Source organism: Centroberyx affinis, unplaced genomic scaffold (assembly GCF_046629955.1).
Source record: "Centroberyx affinis isolate AG114_WGS23_722 - 3 ecotype Tasmania unplaced genomic scaffold, CSIRO-AGI_Caff_v1 ptg000058l_1, whole genome shotgun sequence".
NCBI classification, from domain to species: Eukaryota; Metazoa; Chordata; class Actinopteri; order Beryciformes; family Berycidae; genus Centroberyx; species Centroberyx affinis.
Window position 1 is genome coordinate 58,584 of NW_027278769.1, and position 26,559 is coordinate 85,142.

The 26,559-nt window shown below is 41.2% G+C and overlaps 3 protein-coding genes across 3 annotated transcripts; 1 reads left to right on the forward strand and 2 right to left on the reverse strand.

Annotated features, from left to right (window-relative positions):
• Positions 1 to 169: 169 nt before the first annotated feature.
• Positions 170 to 15,210, forward strand: hhipl2 (HHIP-like 2). The gene is made up of 10 exons (XM_071519416.1): positions 170 to 409; positions 2,339 to 2,991; positions 3,671 to 3,814; positions 4,473 to 4,804; positions 6,109 to 6,235; positions 6,480 to 6,625; positions 6,733 to 6,814; positions 8,396 to 8,478; positions 9,088 to 9,216; positions 15,152 to 15,210. Exons 1-10 carry the CDS (start codon positions 170 to 172, stop codon positions 15,208 to 15,210), a joined length of 1,995 nt encoding a protein of 664 aa, XP_071375517.1.
• A 932-nt stretch (positions 15,211 to 16,142) lies between these two features.
• On the reverse strand, positions 16,143 to 20,500 carry marc1 (mitochondrial amidoxime reducing component 1). The gene is made up of 7 exons (XM_071519636.1): positions 20,204 to 20,500; positions 19,098 to 19,268; positions 18,509 to 18,671; positions 18,051 to 18,194; positions 17,585 to 17,646; positions 17,174 to 17,245; positions 16,143 to 16,727 (listed from the first exon to the last, which is right to left on the reverse strand). Exons 1-7 carry the CDS (start codon positions 20,455 to 20,457, stop codon positions 16,601 to 16,603), a joined length of 993 nt encoding a protein of 330 aa, XP_071375737.1. The 5' UTR covers positions 20,458 to 20,500; the 3' UTR covers positions 16,143 to 16,600.
• Positions 20,501 to 24,719: 4,219 nt separating this feature from the next.
• kcnk3b (potassium channel, subfamily K, member 3b) lies at positions 24,720 to 26,434 on the reverse strand. The gene is made up of 2 exons (XM_071519623.1): positions 26,152 to 26,434; positions 24,720 to 25,612 (listed from the first exon to the last, which is right to left on the reverse strand). The coding sequence occupies exons 1-2, from the start codon at positions 26,432 to 26,434 to the stop codon at positions 24,720 to 24,722; spliced, it is 1,176 nt and encodes a 391-aa protein (XP_071375724.1).
• Between the last annotated feature and the right edge of the window lie 125 nt (positions 26,435 to 26,559).

Here is a 26,559-nt window from a genome sequence, read left to right on the forward strand (position 1 = left end):
AGTTCAATGAGAGCAAACAGTCCAACTCTTTCGGAAGCAGATGGCAAATATGCCAGGGACGCGGCATGCTGCTCTCCATCCGAGCGCAGCCGGTTGCGGCGTTTTACGCGTGGCATCGAAACCAGGATCAGCCAAAAAGACCCAGAGCTTTCCTGGGTTTATCATGATTATGTCAGTCCTGTTGCTCATCCCAGTTCTGCCAGTGTCACCTCATCCTCAGTGTTTGGACTTCCAGCCTCCCTTCAAACCTCCGTGGCACCTGGAGTTCTGCACGCAGTACGAGCAGTTCGGCTGCTGCGACCAGAAAACGGACAACAGCATCGCGGAGAGATACTGGGACATTATCGACCTGCTGGATGTGCTGGGATACGAGCTGTGTGGTGACTTGTTGAAGGAAGTCATGTGCCAGGTAAATAACTTTCTGCTAAGAGTTGAGTTGTGCTTTTCAGGATTCTATTGTAATGAATGGAAAGTGACCAAAGGTTTCCAACATTGGCTGCTGATGAATGTTGGTGATTGACAGTTTACTGTACAGTCTCTTCTCACATCTGAAGGAAGCTTGTCTATGTATTTGTGCATGTTTGTCATTCACCCAAACTACAACAACAATTTGTTAAAGTTTAGGTATCAGACAACTCTCTGGGTATCGACTTATGAATCTGTTATCGGGTAAACACTCATATAACAAAATAAAGTTTACTCTAATTTAAGCCAAAGTTTAATTAGCTGTTGTTTTTGGCCAGGGCTCAAATTTGTGAAGATTAAAGTTGAGGTGTCATACAACCCTCTGGCTGAATTTGTGGCTGAACATCAACACAACAAAATAAAGCTTAATCTAATGTAAGCCAAACTTTAATTGTTAACTGTTGTATTTGGGCAGGGCTCAAAACAGAGGGTATAATTAAGTGTAATGATATCTATAAATCAAGAGACCTTAGTCATGTTACCTATATAAGCTGAGCATTTCACAAAACCAAGTGTTCCAATACATTTACATTTACTTTCTAGACATTTTAGGCCAATTGACTGTAACAGTAGAATAAGCTTAAATTCTTAGATAACCAACACTGCAAGCAACCCAGGAATGCAAAGGTCTGAGCCGCAGCACCCTGACATTATACTGTATATATTTCAGAGGTGTGGCCAATTAAGTCAACAATCAAGTCAGTCTAAAATCTTGAGGCAAAATGTCTTAGATTACCAAATCAAGTCCAAGTCATTAATGTCAAGTCTAAATGTAGAACAGCAAGTCAAGTCAGAAATCAAGAGTCCAGCATCAATTTAATATGTTAAAGAAAACTAAATATCTAGGACTTTTTTTGTTTTTGTGACCAACTTTTTATTAGTTTTTCCACGCCACCCTCACAAGGTGGCATAAACATACAAATATACAAATTATACACACAAATACAAAAAAAAAAAAAAAAAAAAAAAAAAAAGGGGGACAAGGAGCCCTCCCCTTGCCCACTCCGCCTCCTACACCCTTCCCCCCACCCCTCTTGCCGCTTCACAAATAGTATAGTGTTGCTTATCTGCAATCATATAAATTCATCTATTCATACGCATATTAATATAACATATCATAATTGTACACAAAACTAGGCATGTACCCCCTCACACTCGCCCTTCCTCGCATAAAAATATACAATCATATTTTACATAAAAGATATCACCAGATCAGCAGCTCTTTTAACGGCCTCTAATGTTTCTCCTTTAGCATTGTTTGCAGATGCATAGAGTATAGAGTATAGTATGCATATAGTATGCATAGACTATAGATTGCATAGAGTATGTGGGGGTATCCATCTTTTGATAAGGATCTTTTTGGCTGCAATTAAGCCAGCAAAAAGAACCCTTTTCTGATGGTTTAATAAATTAAGAGAATAATCATCGTTCAGCAATACAATGTTTGGGAGAATATCTAGGACTTTTCAATGCAATATGGTTTTAGTAGGATAAAAACTTGGTAAGAGCATCGTGAGTTTGATTTCTATAATCAGTTTTATCTTCAATAAATTCAATCATTCCATACAAATTCAGAAAACAGAATTTAAATTCAGTCGCCTGCTGGAACAAATCTCATCACTTTCAATGTAAGTCATTTACACAAACACAAGATCTCAAGTCAACACTTTAGAAACCTTTTCAAGTCATCAAAGTACAAGTCAAAGTGAAGTCCCAAGTCACCCGAACCCAAGTCAAGTCAACTTTCAAGTCTTCTCTTCATGCATCAAGTCTCAAGCAATTACAATTGTGACTCGATTCCCCACCTCTATTACAGAAAATTCCCATGTCCCTGGAATGATCAGGTATTCTACCTTGTGTTCATCCCATCCAGGAGTGCTCTCCCTACGCCGCCCACCTGTATGATGCTGAGGACCCCTACACCCCCGTCAGAGAGCTGCCGGGCCTTTGCTTCGGCTTCTGCTCAGACTTTCACGGCAGATGCGGCCACGTGGTGAAATACTTAACGGAGAACAAGCTCCTGCAGGAGGCCGGCGAGCGAGACACGGCCACCTTCTGCAGCCTGGTCGACCTGAGCGACCAGGACTACTGCTACCCCAACGTGCTGAAGAGCACCGACCTCAACAACAACCTGGGGAAGGTGACGGAGGCCCCCGGAGGCTGCCTGCAGCTGTGCCTGACCGAGGTGGCCAACGGCCTCAGGAACCCGGTGCTGATGCTGCACAGCCGCGACGACACGCACCGCATGTTCATCGCCGAGCAGGTGGGCTTCGTGTGGGTGTACCTGCGGGACGGCAGCCGGCTGGAGCGGCCCTTCCTGGACATGAGCGGGGAGGTGCTGACCACGCCCTGGCTGGGGGACGAGAGGGGCTTCCTGGGCATGGCCTTCCACCCCCGGTACCGGGACAACGGCCGCTTCTTCATCTACTACTCCGTCCTGGTCAACGGCCAGCTGGAGAAGGTCCGTGTCAGTGAGATGAGGGTCTCCGCCTATGATATGAACACGGCTGATCCTTATTCAGAGAGGTACGCGGGAATGGGGCAAGTTTCTCTGCTCTTTTTACAGCTTTAATGTGCGGCAGGTGATGGGTAGCTCTGCACTCAGTCCTTGCCAGTCTGTTGCATAGAGTCTAAAGTATCTCCTCACCCCCTCCTCAGGCTCTATTTGCATTACAGCTGACTTGTACAAGCATGTTCTGTGTATAACATCTCACTTTTCACTGCTAAGACAAATAAACGCTGGATTTGGAGTGAGTGACATACAGCAGAGCATCAGTGCTGAACAAGATATAGGTGGATAAAGGATTGCTTGAGGGGGGGGAAGAGTTCTTACCTTCTTTATTCTGTGTATTTTGTTTATGTTCCATTTAGTTATCAACATTTAATCTTTGTTTGCCCACCCATTGGCACCCATTGCACACCTGAACATCCATCTGTGAGGCTCTTCCCGAGGTTTCTTCCGTTTTTGCTCCTAATGAGGTTTTGGTGGGAGTTTTACTTTGTTCTCAGTGAGGGTCTGAGGTTGGAGGATGTCGTTTTCATTCATTGTTTCATGTTGTGAAGCCTTTTGAGACTGTAACTGTGTTTAAAGGTGACAGAGGGCTGCATACAAGAAGGATGGCCAACTAGATATTTGTGTCTGGAAAACAGGAATATTACCTACTGGGTGTGTGGTTACAGTGAAGCCCGTCCTCCTTTCCTTCAGGGTCGTTCTAGAGATCGAGGAGCCAGCAGCAAACCACAACGGAGGTCAGATCCTGTTCGGTCTCGATGGATATTTGTACATCTTCACTGGAGACGGCGGAAAAGCAGGAGATCCGTTTGGGAAGTACGGCAATGCACAAAACAAGTAAGGCAATCCAAGTTTCTGAATGTGTGAGGAATTAAGTTGATTCATTGAAATGCAGCCAGACGTGATACCTGAACATCTTTCAAATCTTAAATTCAGAGATGTGACCAAGTCAATTTTGTCCCAAGTCAGTCTCAAGTCTTCAGGCACAAGTCTCAAGTCACGTCCCGAGTCTAAATGTAGAACACCAAGTCAAGTCAGAACAAATCAAGAGTCCAGTATCAATTTAATATCTTAAAGAAAACTAAATGTCTAGGACTTTTCAATGCAATATGGTTTTAATAGGTTAAAAACTTGGTAAGAGCAGCATGAGTTTGATTTCTATAATCAGTTTCAACTTCAATAAATTCAATCATTCCATACAAATTCAGAAAACAATTTAAATTCAGTCGTCTGCTGGAACTTTAGATCACTTTCAACCTAAGTCTTTTACACAAACACAAGATCTCAAGTCAAGACTTTAGAAACCTTCAAACCGTCAAAGTCAAGTCCCAAGTCACCAGAACCCAAGTCAAGTCAAGTCTCAACTATTCTCTTCATGCATCAAGTCTCAAGCAATTCAAATTGTGACTCAAGTCCAAGTCATGTGTGACTCAAGTATCCACCTCCGCTTAAGATTCCTATCAAACGCTGTTAAATCCTGTTTGATCCGATACAGGACTGCTCTGCTGGGGAAAGTCCTCCGCCTCGATGTGGACGGGAGCGACGTCAGCGGGAAGCAGTACAGGATCCCCCCCGATAATCCTTTCCTCGGCGACCCGGACGCTCGGCCGGAGGTGTTCGCGTACGGCGTCAGAAACATGTGGCGCTGCTCGGTGGACCGCGGCGACCCGGTCAGCCGCTACGGCAGGGGCCGGATATTCTGCGGAGACGTGGGCCAGAACCGCTACGAGGAGGTGGACATTATCGTGAAGGGAGGAAACTACGGATGGAGAGCCAAAGAGGGCTTCGAGTGCTACGACCTCAAACTGTGCCACAACTCCTCCTTGAGTGAGTATACTGAGGACTGGGGATGGGATAGGGCTGGGCGATATGGACCAAAAATCATATCTCTGTATTTTTAGGCTGAATGACGATACACGATATATATCTCGGTATTTTCTACGAAGTGGGCTAAATGTTCAGTTGTAAGTAAGGCTGGGTGATATGGACAAAATCAAATATCACAATATTTTTGACCAAATACCTCGATATCGATATTGACAAAATTGTAGGGATGACTATTGGTTTGCTTTCACAAAATATTTACACAATGAGATTTTTGATAAATAATCATCAGTAATGTGGATATACTGACTAAGTGGGTAAAGGCAAATAATAGAACAGCTAGAACAGTCTGGTAAGTTCAGAAAATGACATCACTTCACTGTAATGCAGCCTTTAAAACCAGGAAAAGACACTTATGCCATATCATGATATTACGATATCCAAAATATAAGACGATATCTAGTCTCATATCACGATATCGATATAATATTGATATATCGCCCAGCCCTAGGATGGGAGGATATGCTAATCTCACGATACGATACGCAATATGGGGTTCACGATTCAATACAACCATGATATGATGTAATAAAAGAAAAGTTCAATGAAGTCTGACGCAGTGACGCAATATCTGTGCAGAATTATGTTTATTTCTGAGCCACAAATCTTTCTAGCGATGGCATTGACTTGCTAGAATGTAGATAACAATTTCCCAAAAATGTCCCAAAAGCTATGAAAAGGTAGCACATCTCAAATTTCCAAGTCAAGGAGGACAAAATACGAACATTTCACTTATTTATTTGGCACACATGACAATAGAAAAACGCTTACGTAGTTTTTGGAACATGCTCTGGATTTTGGGTTTAGCACTCCACTGAGAATCCCATTGTTGAAGCACAACCTCCTTTTCCAATTCAATTTAAAAATGTCATTACAAAGTGCAAATAATATAATTTAGATGGAGAGCTTGTTAAACTGTGATGGTCAAGCGTCTCATTTGTGATTACTACACCAGAATAAAATGGAGCTAATATCACAATTCATTTTTCTGCCTCACGATACGTATTGTCACATTTTTGTATTGCTTTATACTGAATTTTGATATATCGTCCCATCGCTATTGTGTACGCTTTAATCTTGCCTAACATTTGTTGACATCCCCAAATGAATTCATTTTGAAAAGTCAAGAATTTCTTTGATACATTCACCAACTTTTTGTTCTGCAATATTCACCTGTTTTTAATCTAATTTTGAGGGTTCAGATCATACTGTATGTAAATTCACTGCATCTTTCTCCACCACAACAGATGATATCCCCCCTATATTTGCTTATGACCACCATGTTGGGAAATCTGTGACTGGGGGCTATGTGTATAGAGGATGTGAATCACCCAATCTGAATGGCCTGTACATGTTCGGAGACTTTATGAGTGGGTAAGACGAAGTTAATATTGCATTTTTATACAGAACTGGGGCCAAATATTATTTAAATTCTGGGGGAAACACTGAATGCCATTTTTATTTATTATTTGGCCTTAAAAAATTCTCAAATTTAAATGTGTTAAATATCAGCACAAAAAATCAACTACTGGCAGCTTCAATCCAAAAACATCAGCCTTCAGAAACCCATATTGGTCGAACACTAGTATTAAATGAGTGTTTCCTATCAATCTTCCAGTCGAATCATGGCTTTGGAAGAGGATAAGACGACAGGAACCTGGAAAGAGAAGAGTGTGTGTATGGGAGACACCAAGACATGCTCCTTTCCCGGACTCATCAATCATCACCACAAGTTCATCATCTCCTTTGCTGAAGATGAAGCAGGTAACGTCTGTTCAGTGTTTTAATATCTCACATATACAGTTATGCTCCAATTTAATATAATGATGAGCTACACTGCTGTCTTGGTCGTTATTTTTATTTTTTTTCAGGGGAATTGTATTTTCTCGCGACGTCGTACCCCAGTGCCATGTCTCCCTTTGGAACCGTTTTCAAATTCATGGACCCATCCAGGTAGAGTATGAAACCCAGTTTAGCCACGAGTTTAATCATCTTTCCTGGGAAGTTACACACAGTCATACCAGGGAGTTGCCCCGATGTGAATGTGTGTAACTTCCCAGGAAAGATAAATATCACATATCCTACTTGTCATTACCATTACGAGCTGACTGTTTTTCGCAGTCACCACAAGATAATAACTTGTTCCCACAAGATAATTAACTTGTTCCCACAAGATAATTAACTTGTGCGCACAAGATAAAAAAATATCACCTTCCGTAGAAAAGTCACCCAGTTCTTCCACTTTTTCTGATGAGACATGAACACAGCAGCAGCCACTGAATAACTCCACCAGAGCGACAGGGGGTTCAGTGCCGTGCTCAAGGGCACTTCAACAGTTGTTGTTGAGGGAGGGGAGAGCGTGACCCATTCACCATAAATTAGGTCATCTGTCTCCCAATGTAAAGCCAGTAACTAGAAACCTAGGTGTAATCTTTGATGCTAAATTGAGCTTTGATGTGCGCATTAAGAGAGTTGTTCAGTCTTGTTTCTTTCGGCTGAAGAACATCAACCAAAAACAACCATTACTTATGCTAAAGCGTTAGCATGCGCACCCAACAAAGCTATCTACTTGAGACAGAGATAATTTTCTTGTCACATATTGTCACAAAAAATCAGTGTAGTTTTTTTAGGATATGACCCATTTCTAATTTGGAAAGATACCATATGCAGTGGATTTTTTGGTGATAGCTGAGAATCTAAATGTAAAAACATAACGTAAAAAACATAAAACATAATTCATGTTGGACATTTTCAATCATAATTTCTAGCAGGGAACTTCAAAGCAAAACAAGTTATTCCCCCCAAACCAAATTCAAGTGTGAAACCTTCTTCCAGAAATTATCATGTGCCTGTTGTCATACTTACTGCACCTCAGCACCAAAATCTGAATTCATTTAAAGACTCTAAATGCTCAGTTTGCCCCCATCCATCCACAACTGATGGAAACATTCAGGAGAGCCTTGACTCACTTGTCCTCAAACCCACATAAGTTGTTGTCGGACAGCAACAAGGTTTCTGCAAAAAGTATGTTTTTCAGGAATGAGGAAAAGAATGCTGATTTTCTCAATAACCCTAACCTTAAATTTTACAATGGAGTTTTAACAGCTGTCAAGGCCCGACAGTCATGAGACCAGAGGAAGCTGATCTTTCCCCGATGTTTGTGAACCTTGTTCTTCAAAAATAGGTTGTTTGGTCTTGAGTACAGAAGACTTAGTGGCCCTATAACCCTGTGGCCCATAGACACACCCACTTGGATACCAAATTCCAGATACCAGATTTTTGTGGTGAAATTCAATGGCTCAAAATTGATCAGCCATTCATTTTAAGGCCTTTAAACTTTCAATTCAAGTAAGAAAAACACTGAGCATTGACAACAAAAATTCACCATCATTTTTGTACGTTTTTTGGAATAGTCAGCATAAAAACGTCATGGCATTTGTTGTCTCTGGCATTAGTTAGCTTAATATTAACATTATCAACTTGACCTGTTAATAAACCATTTTCTCTTTTTTGTTTTATCCTCAATTCTTGCAGGAGAGCACCTCCAGGGAAATGTAAGCAGAAGCCGCTGCCTGTCAAAGTGCGGGGGAAGAAGGTTCCTTTTGCTCCCAGGGAGCGTAAGTCACCTCAGTTACCTCTGCATTTTTACCACTTCCTTACATGTACTTATATCTTTATGTCAGTTATTTTCACGGTGCACATACCAGACAAAAGAGCTACTTAGTTTGACTGAACTGAGCTTGCCTGACAAAGTGGAGCCGGTGAAATTATACCTCAAATTGGAATATGTACGTGGGATTTTTCAGTTTTAAGATAATTAAAATATTGTTGTGATTTGATCTAGGTGCATAATGAACATATGATGTATTATCAAGTCACTTAAATTGATGTTAGAGGTTAGATTAGATCTCATGCAGAAAACATCTGTTGACTCTTTAGTAGACTTGACCTCAATAGAACCATTTTTTTTTTTCTTCCACTTTCTGTCTATATGCTGCCAAATTGTATAATAGGACTGAGGTCATATATAAAACTATAAAACTACAAAAGGCAGTATCCTGTTTTACATCAAACGGGATTAAAATAGAGAGAGACAAAAGAGGAAAACATTCCAAACATTCAGGCCCATTTTCAGAGCCAGATTTTTAATCCAGCCTCGTAAAATGCAACATATGTGGCTTCAGGGTCGAACAAGGCCAGGCTTACTGACATGTGTGCCGTTTCAGTGACTCTGCTGGACACAAACGACAAACCTACAAGACCTCCACCTAGAAAATTCAAATTCACCACCAAACCGCCGGTGACGAGCCAGACCACACCTACCTCCACCACAGCCAGCGTGACGACGAGTACGAGTGCTACTGTGATGCCTAAATGGAAATCAAATGATAGGAAAGCGTTCAATACAAACAAATTGAGCACGCAGAAGAAGAAGAAAAATAAAAAGGTGCTGAGCAAACAGGCAACGAAGAAGAAGACCACTTTGGAACAGAAATCCAATGTACAGTCAAAGAAGACCACTGTGAAAAAACCCAACAAAGAAAAAGCCAAAGCACCACAGAAGAAGAACACTCTGAAAAATGGCAACAATCAAACAGCCATAGCTAAGTTAAACAAGACTGTAAAACCCCCTAACAGCCTTAAAGATAACAAAGTCCACAGAAAGAAGAAGACTCCTCAAAAGAAACAAAGAAACGGACATAAGAAGAACAGAATAAAGACTAAAGTGTCTGCGAGAGAAAGCAACGCTTTCGCTAACAGAACCAACACAAACTTGAATGTCAAAGGCGAGAAAATAATGCAAAATAAAGTACAGGTAAAGAGCAAACAGTCAAGAGATGCAGAAGTGCTTTGAAACATGAAGCCTTTGTTTGAATGAGTCATGATGTTTGTACAGTACAATTACAATTACAATTTCACATTTGGCAGACGCTTTTATCCAAAGCGACTTACACATGAGATTTGCATACAACACAAGCAAGTTTCTAGATAGGAGAGAACAACGAGAGTAAGTGCTATAGAGCTAAGTTCTGGTCCAACAGGACATAGGTGCTACGAGGGAGTGCTACAAGGCAGTGCTATGAGGTAATGCATAGAGCGCATCAAATTTTTTTTTTTTTTTTTTTTTTTATGAAAGGAGGTATTCGCTAAAGAGCTGGGTCTTTAGCCTTTTCTTAAGGATAGAGAGGGATTCTGCGGATCGAAAGGAGTTTGGCAACTCGTTCCACCACCGGGGAACCACAGAAGAGAAGAGTCTGGCTAGAGACTTAGGGCCTTGCTGAGGTGGCAGCACCAGGCGCCGCTCCTTGGCAGAGCGTAGTGAGCGGGAGGGAGCATAGACCTGAATGAGGGAGTTCAGGTAGGTCGGAGCCGTTTTGGTTATTGTTTTGTAGGCGAGCATCAAGGATTTGAACTTGATGCGGGCAGCAACTGGGAGCCAGTGGAGGGATATGAATAGCGGAGTGACATGTGCTCTTTTGGGCTGGTTGAAGACCAGACGCGCCGCCGCGTTCTGGATCATCTGCAGAGGTTTGAAAGTACAGGCCGGGAGCCCTGCCAGTAAGGAGTTGCAGTAGTCAAGGCGTGATATTACAAGAGTATCAGTATATTGTGTTCATGATGCAATCAGTGTTGACTGTCATGTTTAAAGGTATATAACACACACAGCTGTTGCGTGCAATTCTGCATGTAAGGAGGAACGTTTCCCCACTCATTTATTTTAGACTTTGTCATAAAGTCATTTGGTAATTATCGCCGCTCTGTCTGTGTTTAAAACATATCAAACAGGTTTGAAGTGGAAATAAGCAGTAGAAACAGAAATAAAAACGTTTTAAAAAGTTTTTAAACTTCTAACTATACCAAACCTGGGTGTTGTTAAAATGCTCTAATTTTACAGTACATGCAAGTGTTAAAAATAAACATTAAAAAGTGTGTGCGCGTGTGTGTGTGTGTGTCCAAGAAGCCCTCTGTAATTTCACGCCACACCACTGATCATAACTGAAACCACCATGACCATGGTTTGCATAATGACTGTTGTAAATGTAAAGCGATCCTGACTTCAAGTGTGTAACACTGAGCACATTGAGGGACACATTACACCAATCTCACAATTTTACATTCTATTCTGCCACAAAACATAACAGGATAAAATGAAATCTGGAGACCTGCAGTGTGTATTTTATTATTCCTGGAAACGCAGCAGGAAATGTCTTTATACAGTCTGACTTTTATATTTTGATTCTGGTGAAAGACAGATCAACCAAGGCCAAACTCACTCAAACGAATTGTTTTCTTCAACTATTTTCCTCAGCTGTTCTCATGTCAGTTTAACCCTAATTTGCAGAAAGTAAGATATTGTATTGAATTGAATTGAGACGATATTGTATTGATAAGATAATTTGTTGTATTGAATTGATAAGATATTGTATTGTAAGATAAGGAATTGATAAGATAAGATATTGTAGGCCTGTTGATCAGAGAGGATAAGATGAACTTTATCAGTCTTTGAAGGGAAATTTATCTTTGACAGGAAAAAACGCTGCTGCTCACAATACAAACATAAAAGACAACAATAGTCACATAAATAAAAATGTATTTTGTACCTGCTGCTGACAAAACTTCATGTGTCCATACTATCACCCACACACACAGTCTCCTTCACACTCACACACATTCACTCCTTGATGCATATTACATATTACAGTATATTAAACATACAATGTACATGCTGCATCGGTAAGGAGAGAGTACTGCAGTTTTTCATCAGCGTAGAATTTAGAGATATACAACCAAAAGCCGACATGGAGCAATGTGATGTGGTTCTCATTATCCTGCCAGTGACACGTTCATCCCCTTGTCAGAAACGGGCATTAACTTGCTCTCTGTTAAAATCTCTTTCGTAAATCACAAAGTGAATCAGAATCACTTCAATAGCAAAAGTGCAGGAATTTGTCTTCTGACGTTGGTTGAAGAGACATTTGACAACTGAGTTTCACAAACATCCAGACACAACTGGGACAAGAGCAACTTGACTTCATGTACAGAACAGTGTATTCCATCTATGATAAACATCTATGTCTACTCATCCCCAACTGAAACTCACCTCCACACATTCGTTTACTCATCAATTATCGGACACACCTGTAATTGAAATTCTGGGTTTTTGGGGCATTACTCTGATAGCGCTAATCGGCTGTCATGACCAAACTGTCACCAAATTCAAAATCTGTCTAGGGAGGACAGCTTTGTTTCAGTCTGCACAGAAAAAACCTCACCACATTTTTATTATTGCTTGTTTCAGTTTGTCTCAGGTAACACAACAGTTGCTGTAGCATATTTTGGAGAAAGTTTTATTTGTTTGCAGTTTTGTAGATTTCAACCAAACCCTGTATCCAAACCAGAGCAGCGTGAAATAAAGGTGTAAAGCACTAATAAATATACACTTGAAGACCACAAAAGGCATTTTAGTCTAGACATTTTAGGGATTCTGGGTAGTCAGTACCCCTATTCCCCTCCAACTACAGCTCCCCAGTATAGTTAGTGACCAATCATGCATCAGTTCAGTGTAGAAAAAGGAATTTATACTGATTAGAATAAGATGCATCAAATAAATTATGAGTGATTGTGGGCCTACATCTAAAAAGAGTCAGGAGCCGGGTGTGAAATGTAAAGGGTTGTACTCAAGTTCAGTGTCTCCTCTATTTGTTGTAGTATGTACAGTATGTTGACGTCCTTTGAGGGTATTTTAAACCACAGGACTCCCAGAAATTACACCCTTACATAATTGTGCTGAAGCGTCCCCAGTCTAGATGACATGGTGGCACTACAAAGCTATCGGCCTCCTGAACCTGCGACCTGGTGTTTCAACACATTTATCTATCCAAAAAAAACACAAATGTTTCCTCTAAATTACCCAGTTTGCAGCGGTGAAGAGGCAGGACGGGGGTTCAGAAGTGGCTCTTTCCTGTTGAGCAACTGCTCCTCTTAAATCTCACTTGTCATTATGTCATTACCTGCGGCTGTTTTGCTAGGGGGGGGTTTCCCTTTGATGAGTGCGATGCATGGCGGTTCTCAGCCAACGAGCCACTTTGTCGACACGTGACACGACACGCAACATGTTTATTTTCTCTGCTGTTAGAGGGGATGTTGATGGGTTACAATGTTTTGACGTGTTAGTTAAATTTCTCTGAATAAAGATGACCTGCTTTGAATTGTCTTGCGTTCAGAGATACTTAACTTGAATTTGGATGTTAATAAAAGTCAAACTTATTTGGATAGTCCAGTGTTAATACTCAACTATCAGCTGTTCAACAAAATATCACTTGTCTATTTGCTACAGCTTTACAGACTATGTAACCTTAACATTAACTCTAACCCAGACATTATTACATTACATTACATTATGCCATTTAGCAGATGCTTTTGCCCAAAGCGACTAACAAACATGACTACTTTTCACACTATTGTAGGCTATCATCTGAAACTCAGTCAATTTTTTAGGGACATATTATTGAATAAGTGGGTAAATCAAATTCATTATTATTAGTGGCAATAATGTAACAGAGAGCTATAGATATATCGACAAATAGAGCTTTTAATGTAAGCTATGGAGTGGCGCGTTGCCGTGGAATCAGTCTATTTACTGGAATTATCTCTCAGTAGTTTGCTATTACACCTTTTTCTCCGGTATATCCTCACTGAAAAAGGTCAAAAGGTGTTTATCCTCACCTGAAAAATACACACTAGAGAAGGTGTACTGCCTACTGACTTTTAAAAAGGCCTTGACTTCAATAAAAACAGAGATATACCCCACACATCCATGTAGTTGAAGGGTGTCTTCATGCCTGTAAGCATTTGCAAGTTAGTATTTTTCACTGTTTCATTCTGCTGACAGCGGAGACAGACAAATATGTAAAAGTCCACCTGGCTAACATCATGACAGGCTAACAAATGCACAATAGATGTTAAGTTTGGTTCACTATCAATCTAAAAAATACCTGATTTGAATGGGAATGTGTTTCTCTGCTAGTGTGTTTTTCCAGCTCAGCTCAACACCACATTTAATTTACACATCATCTTACTGAATTATGACTTAATCACCACTCTGCCAGAATTTCTGACATAAAGAATATTAATCCATACTGAGGAGACACAGAAACAGTGCTACGGCTATTGTTAGAGATCAAAATGAGCTGAAGCCACAGAGCCAAATTCTATAATTTATAGACTTGTGTTCACAGTCTTCTTGCACTAATCCTCAAAATATCAAATATCAAGCGGTTCATCATCTACTCAGATAAAAAAAACAAGAAGATCCCCTCTAAGATGAAGCCAGAGTTCAACACCAGTGAAACCTCTCAGCTGTGTGAGAAATGTAGCACTATGCCACAACTTACTCTCAGTGTAGAAATGATGAACTGTAACTGACCGCAAAACCAGTCAGTTTGTGACTTACTATCTTGATTTAGGGAAAAAAAGGGAAGTAGATAATGGGATTAGGGCCCAAATTGCTCAATAAGACCAACCAAAACCTCAAAGTGAAATGTGAACTCCATGTTGGAATCAATTAAGAGAAAAACAGACTTTTGTTCTTTAGCAGGATTATGATTACTGAAACAAATTTTAATTGAAAAAATAGGATAAAGCACTAACTTATAAACCAATAAAGCTCTGCCATCAGTTATTCAAACTTCAATACAGCTGTATTAAAACAAAGTTCATGTGTATTGTTTAGAAATTTGAAGCGGTAATCCGCCAGATTCTAAATGTCTCCATCTTTGTTGCTCAGCCACATCGCTGTGGTGTTTCTGCACTGTACTTCCCAGAGATCACCTGTCAATCAAACAGTGTGGGCGGAGCTTGGATTTTCTGTTGATGCAGTTTGAGTTTCTCTTTTCTTTGTCTGTTCAGCCATGGTGGCTATCGCTGCTCATGCCAACTACCCAGGTCTTCTTCTTCTGTTTATTCCAAACAAACCGGAAATGAAAAAAACGCATCACTTCCTGTGCGCCAGAGGATTTTTCCCGGGAAAGACCTACCAGATACCAGCTGTTTAGAACAGACAATGTAAAAGCTTTCATGTACTGGATATAGGGTGAATCACTATTATGTTATATAAACTGGTGATAGAGCAGTAGCAAAACACATTTATTTATCTGAAAATGTGGATTATTACTCTAAACATTGCATCAGAGGGAAGTAAAGAGGACTAGGCTGAAGATGAGAGTTAATCCACTAATCCACTCTATAGGCTCTTGTTATAAGTAATGGCACATTGCTCCCTACTGGCAGTCCTGTATAACACTGCCAGAGTTACAGCCTGGATTCCCACTCTGGACCACCCATACTAAAAATTTATACAGTCCTGGCACTAAAGAGTTTTGGGTGAGAGAGAGAGAGCAGCAAATGTTCTGTTGTGTTACTGGGAAGTTGGAAAACATGCTCCATGATGTCTAACACGCGCTGAATTTTTATTGGTCTAACATGATGCCAGTGTGGTTTAGTGGTCAGAGAATCGGCCAGTAACTGAAAGGTTACAAGTCCGATCCACAGCTACGTGTCGCTCTGAATAAAAGCATTAGTTAAAAGGTAACAGGGGAGTTGGGAAACATTCGCCATGACATCTGATACAAAACAGGCTCAGTTCTCTGTTGGTTGGTAAAAAAAACTTTAACAGCGAGCCCAAGAGAGGCTTGTCATGATGAGCGTCAGCTAAGAATGTTGACAGCTTTGGAGCCAAAAACAAAAACGGTTCAAAAATGGTTCTTTTCTGCTGACAGCAAGTTGTAAAACAAGGTTCATTTCCAAAATACTGCACATCTATTTTGGAAAAACTCTAAAGAATCTTTAAAATCTAGATGATCATGTCTTTTTGTGTAATTTTTTCAGCTGAGGATTCATCTTAGCTACTAATCCTTTAAAATGTGCCATTACTTGTTTTAGTTTTGTGCTGCCAATCCTTTTGTATGAACATTTTTTCAAACACACTTTTTTCAAACAGTGGATATCCAATTTTGGAAAGCAACCCTTCAAATGTTGAAATGGGAATGTGTGTGTTTGTGTGTGTGTGTGTGTGGGTGTTAATTATTCATATGAATGAGTTTTCAGCAGTTGATTAGATAACATACCAAAATGTTAGGGTACTTTTTCAGTACTGTAGGTTATGGATAGCAGTGCTCTTCTGTGCTGGTTGGTGCAGGAATAATTCTGTATATAAAGATCAAAGTATTCCACAGCAAAGACTTCTGACCAGCTGCATTTCTTTAATATCTTTAATGTTTCTTAATAGCAACATGTACTTTCAGGATCCAATAGGTAGTGTACACAATGTGGAATTGATAGATACTTTATGTGTTTAATTCAGGTCTCATTAGTGTTATGTAACATGATACATGTTATGACTGTCCAATGATACATCCCAGTAGCATAACAATAAAGAAAATACACAATTAAAGGTACTTGGTTATTCTCCTTCAGTTTAAGTCCATAATGAATTATGTATTTTTCAGCGCATTCGTTTCTCTGTCTGTGAATCAAATGGGCTGATTTAAAAAAATACAGTCTGATCTTTTTTCTTCTATTTTGTACTTTTTATTCTTTTCGTATCCTATTATTTTATATGATATCTATATATTTTAAGTGCTTTCTTAAGTGTCGACTGTGCTAATCGGGCTCATAACAGACACCCTCTTCCTCCTTCAAACACGTGACAGAGAATCGTCGGTGTGTTTTCCTCCTCTCTCAGCGGCTGATCTTGTAGACCACATCGCCGACCTGCAGGATCCCCGTCTTCTTCACCGTGAACAACTGTCCGAACAGCGGAGACTTTTTATATATGTGCGCCTCCGACGGTTGGCACAGGCGATAGCTGTGAAAAAAGGCATCAGAGTAAGTCAGAGGACGTTTAGGTTTGACATTGACTGGTAAAAAAGGTCACTATCAAGTTATATAAATATAAGATTACATATAACAACATACATAGGGCTTTCCATGTCTTATAATAGAGTGCCTGGTGAGAGTAGGGAAAGTTTCCATTTGGATCAATTTGTCTGACATTTCCAGGATGGAAATCATATTTAAATTTCCTTAAATCAAAAGTAAGGAAAACTCTTGTGTTGGCAGTTATGAATAAATTAGGTAAACTCAAGAATACACACAAAAAAAGGCATGATTATTTATTATTTATTATAAGAAATGAAAAATTCACCGACACCAAATTGAGTGAGAGGAAATAAAGTCCTTTCATACTGAACCATATTGGCCCGAAATGTCAAATATCAACCTCCCTTGAATAATATTTCATTAATATCTCACCTTTTCAGAGTTTCCAGAGGCTCTTTTCTATTGATTATACCGGTTTCAGGGTCAACTGTGGTGAAAATGCATCTGGCAACAACAAAAGTTAGAGGTTAGCTTGCACTGCATTTTGCAAATGTCTATTTTTACAGTAATTATGGATCACTAATGATGAAAATGTGACCTGTGAAAGGGTAAATGTTGCTATTCATACATCCTTGCACTAATATAACCCAAGAGAAATTCATGTGTATTTCTAACATATAACATTAAGTGGACGCTTCAATCAAAAGCGCCTTACATTTCCATTTTTCTTTAGCCCGGGAATCAAACCCTCAACCCTGCAGTACAGCGTTGGATTCGCTGTACTTGGTAAATAAAGTGATTCTGGCTCTGATTAAAACCAATGTGAAGCATCAACCATGTTACCTTCCACATGACATTACACGCTGCAGCCGCACACTGCCAATCTGGATCTCTTCCCACGAATCCTAAAAAAAAAAAAAAAAAAAAAAAAAATGGCATTTGTTTTTCAGTCTGAGATAAAATTAGCCCACACTGCTCATACTGAAAAGGACAAGGTATTAGTCAGCCGTAGGACCGAAATGATGAATCCTCAGAGGGAGAAAAAACAAAACTTCGTAAGCTGAGTGTACAGAGGAATAAAAAATAAGTTGTTGTTTTTTTTTTAACCCTTTGTGGCTCTGATCTTATGTTTTCATGTCTGTCTTTCATGGCTGTCTTTGTTTAGACCACAATGAAGATCGGAGGCGTTTCCAGAACTTTAAAAAGAAAAATCAGATTTCCGTTCATGTGTAAATTTATGCAGTCACCTTTAGAGAGAAATCAAAAGGCAAAACAGAAGAAGTCAGAGCAACACTTGTGGATGCATCACCTCATCAAAAGCTTCACAGTCACCGATGACGATGTTGGGGCGGAAGCGCTCCACCGTCACGTCATTGTCCAGTTTGCTGCTCAGGTCCCGGACCGAGGCCTCCGACAGCAGCATCACAGGTCCAATATCAGGGTACGCCACCTGCTGGATGAGCGTAAACACACCAAGAATATAGAATCACAAAGGGAAATCGGGTTCTCCTGCATGCAACAGGTAATTTCAGGTAAACCCTCGACATTATGAACAACTAAAGGTCAGCCATAAAAGCCAAATTTGACTGGGATTTCAATTATTAACACACCGGCATTTGATCAGGGAGAATAAAAGCAAACAAAAAGCAAAAAAACAGTAACTTCTCTTGAGAAATCAATAGAGCTGTGTCTGCAATCCTCAAAATAAAATGCAGGAAAAACAAAAAAAAAAAGGAAATCACACTTCAGTACAAGGCCCAGTTTTACCTCATATTGTGGGAAAAGCGGCTCCATCTCCGCCGGCCTCCTGGGCTTCATCTGGGGTTCAAAGTGCACCAGGCGAAAGGTTTTCTCTGTCCCAAGATAACGAGTGAGCCAGGCGGACGCTTCGCCGCCACAGTCCCGGCCCTGAATGTCAGCGCTGAACACCCTGGAGCACGAAAAGAAGTTTGAAAACAGATAGCGGAAAACTAAACTAAGTGATTCTGTCAAAATACGTGTATACAAGTGTATACGAGTTCCTGTGTAAACCAGGGACTTGTTCCAAAATGAGACAGGATATCTACACTTACACAGTCATTTAGCTCAATAATTATGGTCCTCTTTTGGGAACAGTGGGTAACTTGAAGTCCTTGGTTGACAAAATGATTACACTTTTACAGTCTGTATCCTCTATATTTTCAAAAATGAATGTAATAGATATATTTTTTCTTATGCCATACTGTAGGTAAAATGTTGAATCAACCTGCAGTCAAGTAGTTATTGGTAACAAATTTTAACTGTCAACAAGAAACATGAGCAGCTATTGATCCGATCAGTGAAGACTACGGTGCCGAAGTGAAAACTCTGTCCCGACCTGCAGTCGACGACGGGCCGGTCAGGCTGCTGCAGCGGGATGCGGAGCTCCTCCATGTTGGGGCCGTTCAGACACACCTGGCCTGCGTCACAGCTCAGAGACACCAGCACCAGGCGAGGCTCCTGTCTGCCCGTCACCATGTGACCGTCCTCTGTGATCACCAGCCAGTGTCTGCAGCCAAAACAGAGGTAACTGTGGGCTGCTTTCATCTGTGCCATTTTGTGTCCCTGACTGAATTAAACTTGATGTTTTTAACAGGAGGGAAGGAAAATTCCTGTCCAAAACCACCAGTCAGTGTCAGTGCAAAGGCAGTTGTGGGTTTCTTTCATTTGCACCATTTTGTGTCCCAAAGTAAATTAAATTCAATGTTTACTAAGAGGGAGGTAAATTAGCCCTCCAAAACCAACTGCCAATGTCTGTAATCAAAACAAAAGCAGTTGTGCGTGGCTTTCCTTTGTGCCATTTTGTGTCCCAGAGTGAATTAAATTCTATGTTTATTAGGAGGGAGGCAAAATGGCCCTCCAAAACCACCAGCCAATGTCTGGGAATCAAAACAAAAGCAGTTGTGACTTGTTTTTTTCATGTCATTTTGTGTTCTTCTCCTTAATTAAACTGAATGTTTGCTCACTTGCAGGGATGCAAAATGGCCAAAGTAAAACAGCCTTAAAGAGATGCTGCACTACTTTAAAAGCTCTTTGGCAATAAAATAACAGCAAGAACTGGACTCCATAAGAAATCATTAATAGCATTTATATCAAGTATTACGCATGTTTGTACACGAATTTCATAATTATCTAAAATCTTAATTAAGTGGGATGCCTTAATTGGTTCAAGACATTAATGTAACCTTAGCAAAGTGTCATCCAATCACAAGCTCATAGTAATGCACAGACCCATAAGACACTTGGGAACCATGTGTATCTCTCTGCTGCACAGTGGGAAACACATGCTCTCATTAAAGGAGGCAGGCCAAGTCTGTGTGGCCAAGGAGGGTTTTTTGCAATGTGAAGCAGCTGATTCATGTGTTTCTGCCAGTAACCTAACACTGTGAGCATTGTAATCTCTGGTGTAACTCGTCAAATCAGATGTTCGTGCGCAACACTCACCGATCCTGCAGCTCTCCATACTTCAAACCTATTTTCTGGCATTCTGCGAGCGCCACAGACAGAGCTTTCCCAGACTTCAGGGGGTGAACGAGGAGCTGCGACACCACGCCTACGCGACAAACTTTTTCTGGCTTTCGCAAATATTTATATCCAAGACCAAGGCCGAGAACAGCAACACCTGCTCCGCCGATCAGCAGAGCGGCTTTCTTATGATTCTGCCAGAATGCACTCACAGCCAGCTCTTTCAGGTCCATTTTGGAGCTTCAGCGACTTGTTTTGGACATTGAACTTCATGAGAGAGGCGGCTCCGTCCGCGTGTGACGTCACGGGGGTTCGTTCAAGAGCATCACACTTATGAACTTGAGTTTGGCACTTGGCCTGCAGGGAATAAAGGTTTATGGAGCCAAGATGTAGGAGCATTGAAGTATAGAGCTGTAGGCGATGGGGTTTGCTTTATTCGAACACATCTGTTCAATTAAATATAATCACGGTGCAAGGTGCATTAAATGCAGTGGTGGAAGAAGTAAAAATGTAAATCCTCTGTAGCCTATAGGCCTACAACAAATCCAAACCTGTACTTTATTTGGCTGCTGCAACAACTTCATTTCTTTCTCCTCACCCCTGTTAAATTGGCCTAAATATGTGGCAGACACCAGTTCGGTTTTAATCTCCAAAAACAGTTGGTCTTAGAGAAGAAACCAAGTGACGTAATGCAATAGCTGACCTTCTCAGTGAAACTATTTTTGTCTTTGACATAGATACTCAGGTCTATGGCCAAAGTAGAAAACAGCAGATGCTCCAACCACAGGGAGTCAATACAGGGATTTGTCGAATGGATACTCCTTCTGTTGCTTTTCTGTGCGCGTCTAATGGCTGAAGGCAAATTCACGGGCACAAGGCCAGTTCTAGCTGGTTTGATGTTGCAATGGCAAGCAATTTTTGATAACAAGGTACAACCTTAATTGCTCTATATGCTCAACAACTGAGAACGCATAAGAAAATGTTTTTGAAGAGGAAAAAAGAAATGAAAATAGGCAGTTGTTTTGTAATTGTATGTATATCTTGCCTTTGTGCCATCAGGATCAGCTGTCCTTTGGGCTTCACTTTGATGGAATACTTCAGTTCTTAGTGGAGTTTTGCTTTTATATACTTATATAAGATTTGATTTCTTCTTCTGCCTTATTACCTTGTGTTCATCATTTTCTTTATTGATGCTCTCCACTGCATCAGTCCTGCACTTCTGTATTATAAAGTCAACTCAACGTGTTACTTCTATTTATCTAACTCTGACTGACTGACTGAGTGACTAACAGACCTTTATATATCCAGACTGGTAAAGTTAATCCACCAAGGTAGGACCAAGACCAAGACCAGCTCAATAACAACATCCAGAAACATAAAGACAAGTGCATATGTGATGGAGCATCATGTCTTCACCTCAAGATAGACATTAAATGTATAAGTCAAACAAAACCAGACGCACATAAAATAAGGTAGGACAAAAATAACGATAACAAGATCCGATATAAACTCACACGTTCCACAACATACTCATACTCCACCATACTCTCGCCCGTGACTAACCTGCTGTAGGTTGTCCAGAACTGGACTTCAGTCAAAATTCCCATGGGGAAACCATCTGGACCAAACTGTGATTTCTATACATTCAGCAGGGTTTTTTTTCTCACACAGTACATGTGCATAAACAATACTGAGGTTCATATGAGATCCTTGTAGCAAAATTGAATGACATCATCTTATATTAAAATCCTACATCTTGCGTACAACATAATTTCAGAGATAACATTTTTTCTCTTTGAATCACCAATCATTATATACTATGATACAATTTTTTAGCTGTTAGATTGTAGAGACAGTACTTTAATTATAGTGATAATCATTCACAGTGATCAACATTAGGGATAGAGCATGAACACATACTGGGAATATCTTATTAATAATTCAGATGTCATGGATTTGTGAAGGAAGACATTAGTGACACTCAGAAACACTCAGACTTGTTGGAGAAAAGCCTCCATGTTTTTAATGTTCTTCTATGAATGCTGCTTTCCAAACATGGGCAAAATATAGTGGAATATTGATTCAAATATTTGAATTAGATGAGGTGCGCTTGATTTATGTTGCCAGACTCTTGAAGAGTCTCAAAAGTAGACACATCCCTTGCAAGATAAGATTAAAAAAAAGTGCTTTTTTTCAAGTACTCAGAATGTTTTCAAGTACTATTTTGGTCCTGTCATCTTTACAAAATGTTGTTTTGCACATAACATTTCCAAGTAAGAAACAGAGAAACCTGTTTATGGTAGTGCAACATGATGATGTAGTCCTATTGTTTGATAAAGTCCATTAAAACTAATACAGTACTTGCATAAAATATAGGCTGTTGTATTCTGGGTTAGTAATTGTTAATTACCAAAAATGGAATGCATCTTAGTCATTATTTCCCTTTCATTAACATGTGCAAACAGTATCTACTTGTACATAAATGCGGTGCCTAGTTCGGTGAAGTACAGTGCAACACAGCAGGTCAGTTTCCTGGATGTAGACCCGACCCAGTCCCAGTTTCTCAATGGAGACCAGATCTAGATCAAATAGTATTTACAAGTCATTTTTGGCATTTGTTTTTATGTGCACGGTGTACCAGATGGGTGGGGTTTTTACCACATAGGGCAATACAATGAGTTCCAGAAAGTGAAAGGAAAAATCCAACCTCAGATATTATACTCTTACATTATTATTTTTCATCAATTTGTGATGTTTAATGCATTCTAGGAGTTATTTTGTGATCAAGTGCTGTAATTTACTTTTTTGGTGAACCCACTTTCCCTCAACCTGCCTCGTCTGCTTCTACTTCAGTTAGAGATTTCCTACATTTCCCAGAATGCCTTTCAACAACCCCAAGAGAAGGGGCCTGAACGTGTTGCATTCAGCTGTGGGTTATACATGTAGGTGGAGAGAGCGATTGTTTTCCAGTTGAGTAAAAAACGAGAATTGCGTCAACTATTGAAAATGCAACATCATGTCTTGTGGCTGCATTGCATTCTGGTCTATTGAGACTACTGTCGGTGGAGAAATTGGTCTCTCTGCCTCTTCTACGATGGATTTCTCCCTGTATGGTTGTTGAACTTTATTGCAAAATGGTGAGTCTAGAAAGAAGCCCTCGCTCTTTGATTCTGAGGGACTTACACCAAAACCTGACGTTTACAGCTGATGTTTTATATCTCTGAAACATTTTCTGCATTTAAGTTTGGCCAGTTATACACAGGAATAAAAAATATACCACCAAACAACAAAATGGCCCTAGAAATTCAAGGTACATCCCCAATAACTGTTTTTTAGGGTGGATTTTTCCAGTGAGACAATCAGGAAAGTGTTTGAGAGTCATTGTACTGTAATATACTTTTCTGTGAATGACAACTTGCATGTTATCCATTGTTCTAATATGGTAAACCCCTCCCATCTGGCACTCCAAGCAGGCTATAACAAATACTAACAATGATTTGCATCTACTTTTTGGTCCAGAAGTGATTTAGACAGCTCTACACACTTACTACTTACTGCTATATCTGGACAACTGATGTGTTTGGTTTGATAGGCACTGAGTTCTGTGAAGCTGCACAGTCCTTCAAGTCAAAAAGAGCCGAGTGGAGAGAGAAGTTCACACAGAGAAGCATGGCAAAGCAGAAAAAAACAGGAAAAACGCAGCTCTTAGATTCACACCCCAACCAGGTACTTTGAAAGACATCTGTGAACCAAAATCTACGGATCTATTTTGTATTTTTGTTAGCCTGTCCCGATGTTAATCAGGTCAGCTTTTCTGTATTTTTCTGACTCTGCGGTAAAACAAACAATGAAATGATAAGAGGTGATAATTTTCTAACTGCTAACAGGCAGAAAGATCGTCAGGCAGCGTTGGTAGTGCATTAGCTGCATCTGGATGTACCTGGATGGCCGGTGTGTATCTACACTGAAGGACTGATGGAAGCAGCACATGGGGAAACACCATGAAGTGGACCAGTACCCGCTCTTGTCTGGACTGAGTTCTGGAGAAACCAAATGACCTGGCGGCGCCAAACTGCGGCTGATGTCACCAGTCAGGATCCTACGCTGTCGGCTACATGCGGCCTGGAGCGTTTCACTCGACCCTGCGGCACCTGCTCTGCCACTGTGCTGCTGCCTGCATGTTGTGTAACTCTGGGTACCACGTGCATTGCAGTATGTCTGCGGTAGGCGTGTGGTAACCCAGTGGTTTTCCTGATGGCTACACCACCGGGCAAAGCACACACAACTGACTTTGAGTCAAAAACATCGCGGCTCAAATAAATAAGAATTTGCTGCTTTCCTCTTTTGCATGTTCTACTGTTGGATTACTGGGATTATAGCACCACAAACATCTACTTGTATTCATGTCTTTGCTGCGAGGACTGCCAAGTATCTACTGTCCACTCGGCGGTATAGACTGTATTGTGCTGTACTGTAATCTGCTGTGTTTTGGAGGCTACACAGAGCTGCGTCTCTTGAACACCCTGAACGGAGAGAGGATGTGTAGGCCCGTTGTTATGGAGCTTATGCTCGTGCATTGACGTGGACTGCACACGCAGCCTGTAGATCCAGGCTCCAAGTAGTGAGGATAGTTACTGTTCTGCTGCAGGTAGGCATCAGAGAAGGCGAGTTCCTGAGGGATCATGGTGGGGATCGAGCCCTGCAGCTTCTCCCTGCTCCTGTACCACAGGCAGGAGCATATTGTCTGGAAGTGGAGCACCTCAGTGTAGACGCCTTTTAAATCTTTAGCCTTCGCGCTGTCGTCTCCGACGGGCGTGGAGGAGGTGGAGGCGGAGACCGGGACCAGGCGAGCCATCTCTCCTCTGGACTTCCCGCCGGAGAGCAGGGCCTTCTGCTCGGCGTCCCTCCGCTCGTCCTCGGCGTTCATGGTGAGGAAGCGAAGCACCACCAGGTTGAGGAAAGCCCCGATCACCGTCAGGCCCATCAGGATGTAGACGAAGCAGAAGGCCACGTACCGGGGGTCGTTCTGCAGCGCGTGGTCCTTCTGCAGGGCCACGTAGTCGCCGAACCCGATGGTGGTGAGCGTGATGAAGCAGTAATAGTAGGCGTGGAGGAAGCTCCAGCCCTCGCAGTAGGAGAACGCCGCGGCCCCCACGCACAGGGTGCTCATGCAGGAGAAGAAGCCCACGGTCACCATGTTCGCCATGGACACCTCCGTTTGACGCATTCCCAGGCACTTCTTGGCTTGGTGCAGCAGGTACCTGACGAACGTGTTGATCCTCTCGCCCAGGCTCTGGAACATGACCAGGGTGAGCGGGATCCCCAGGAGAGCGTAGAACATGCAGAACACTTTCCCTGAGTCTGTGCTGGGCGCTGCATGGCCGTAACCTGAAAACACAGCAGATATTTACACCTCAGCCGCAGTACACATCAGATGAGACAGTGATGAAGAAGCAGTTTCATTTTGTTTACTCAGTTCTGTGTTTGGGTAACTCTGGTATGAAGCTGGTATCTGATACAAAGTCCCTCAGCTGATTTGATTATCTGTACAAGGTGGATAGCTTTAGCATTTTTCAAAACTGTTGCTTGAGTCAAATTTAAGGAATTAAAGCAAACACAAAACCAATACCCACTGCAACTGAATTATCACGTGAGAGGAAAACCCCCCACCACGCTATTCAAACTGACTTTAACGCTGTGAATTAACAGCCTTTGTCTCCGAGACTGATCCATTGCTGTTAACTGAGACAATGTAAACACAGGATAAAACCAGAAATATATGCCCTTGCCTTTGTCCTTTGTTAACCGTTATTGGTATAATATTATTGTCATAAATCGAGTATCTTTTTATGGAATGCGTTTAGCTTCAAACTCATCAAAAACACGATTTCGCCCTTTAACAGGTTAAACAGTAGGCTGGTGCTCACCTATTGTCGTTATCACAGTGATGGCGAAGTAAAAGGATCCGGCAAATTTCCATTGCACCCCGGCTTTGTGAGGTTTCAGCTGCAAAACGACGAGCTCCAGTTCGTCAAAGTTCTCTTTGGTCAAGTTATATTTGCGCATAAGTTCATATTTTCTGGCCTCGAGTTTTCTCCTCTGACTTTTTTCCTGCTTGGACTCCAAAGTGTCAAACACGGCAGCTCCGACCACCAGGTAGGTTAAGATGCTGATGATGAGGGCGAGAGTCCTGGCGTTTTGCCTCTTCATGTTAAAGACGCTCTTAGTTGAAGTTTTGCTTCCTTTGCAGGTGGGAGCTGAAACTCTCTGCGACCTTCTTGGCGGAATGAGGATCCAACACTGGGACTTTGGAGACGCGCACATTGATTGGGAGC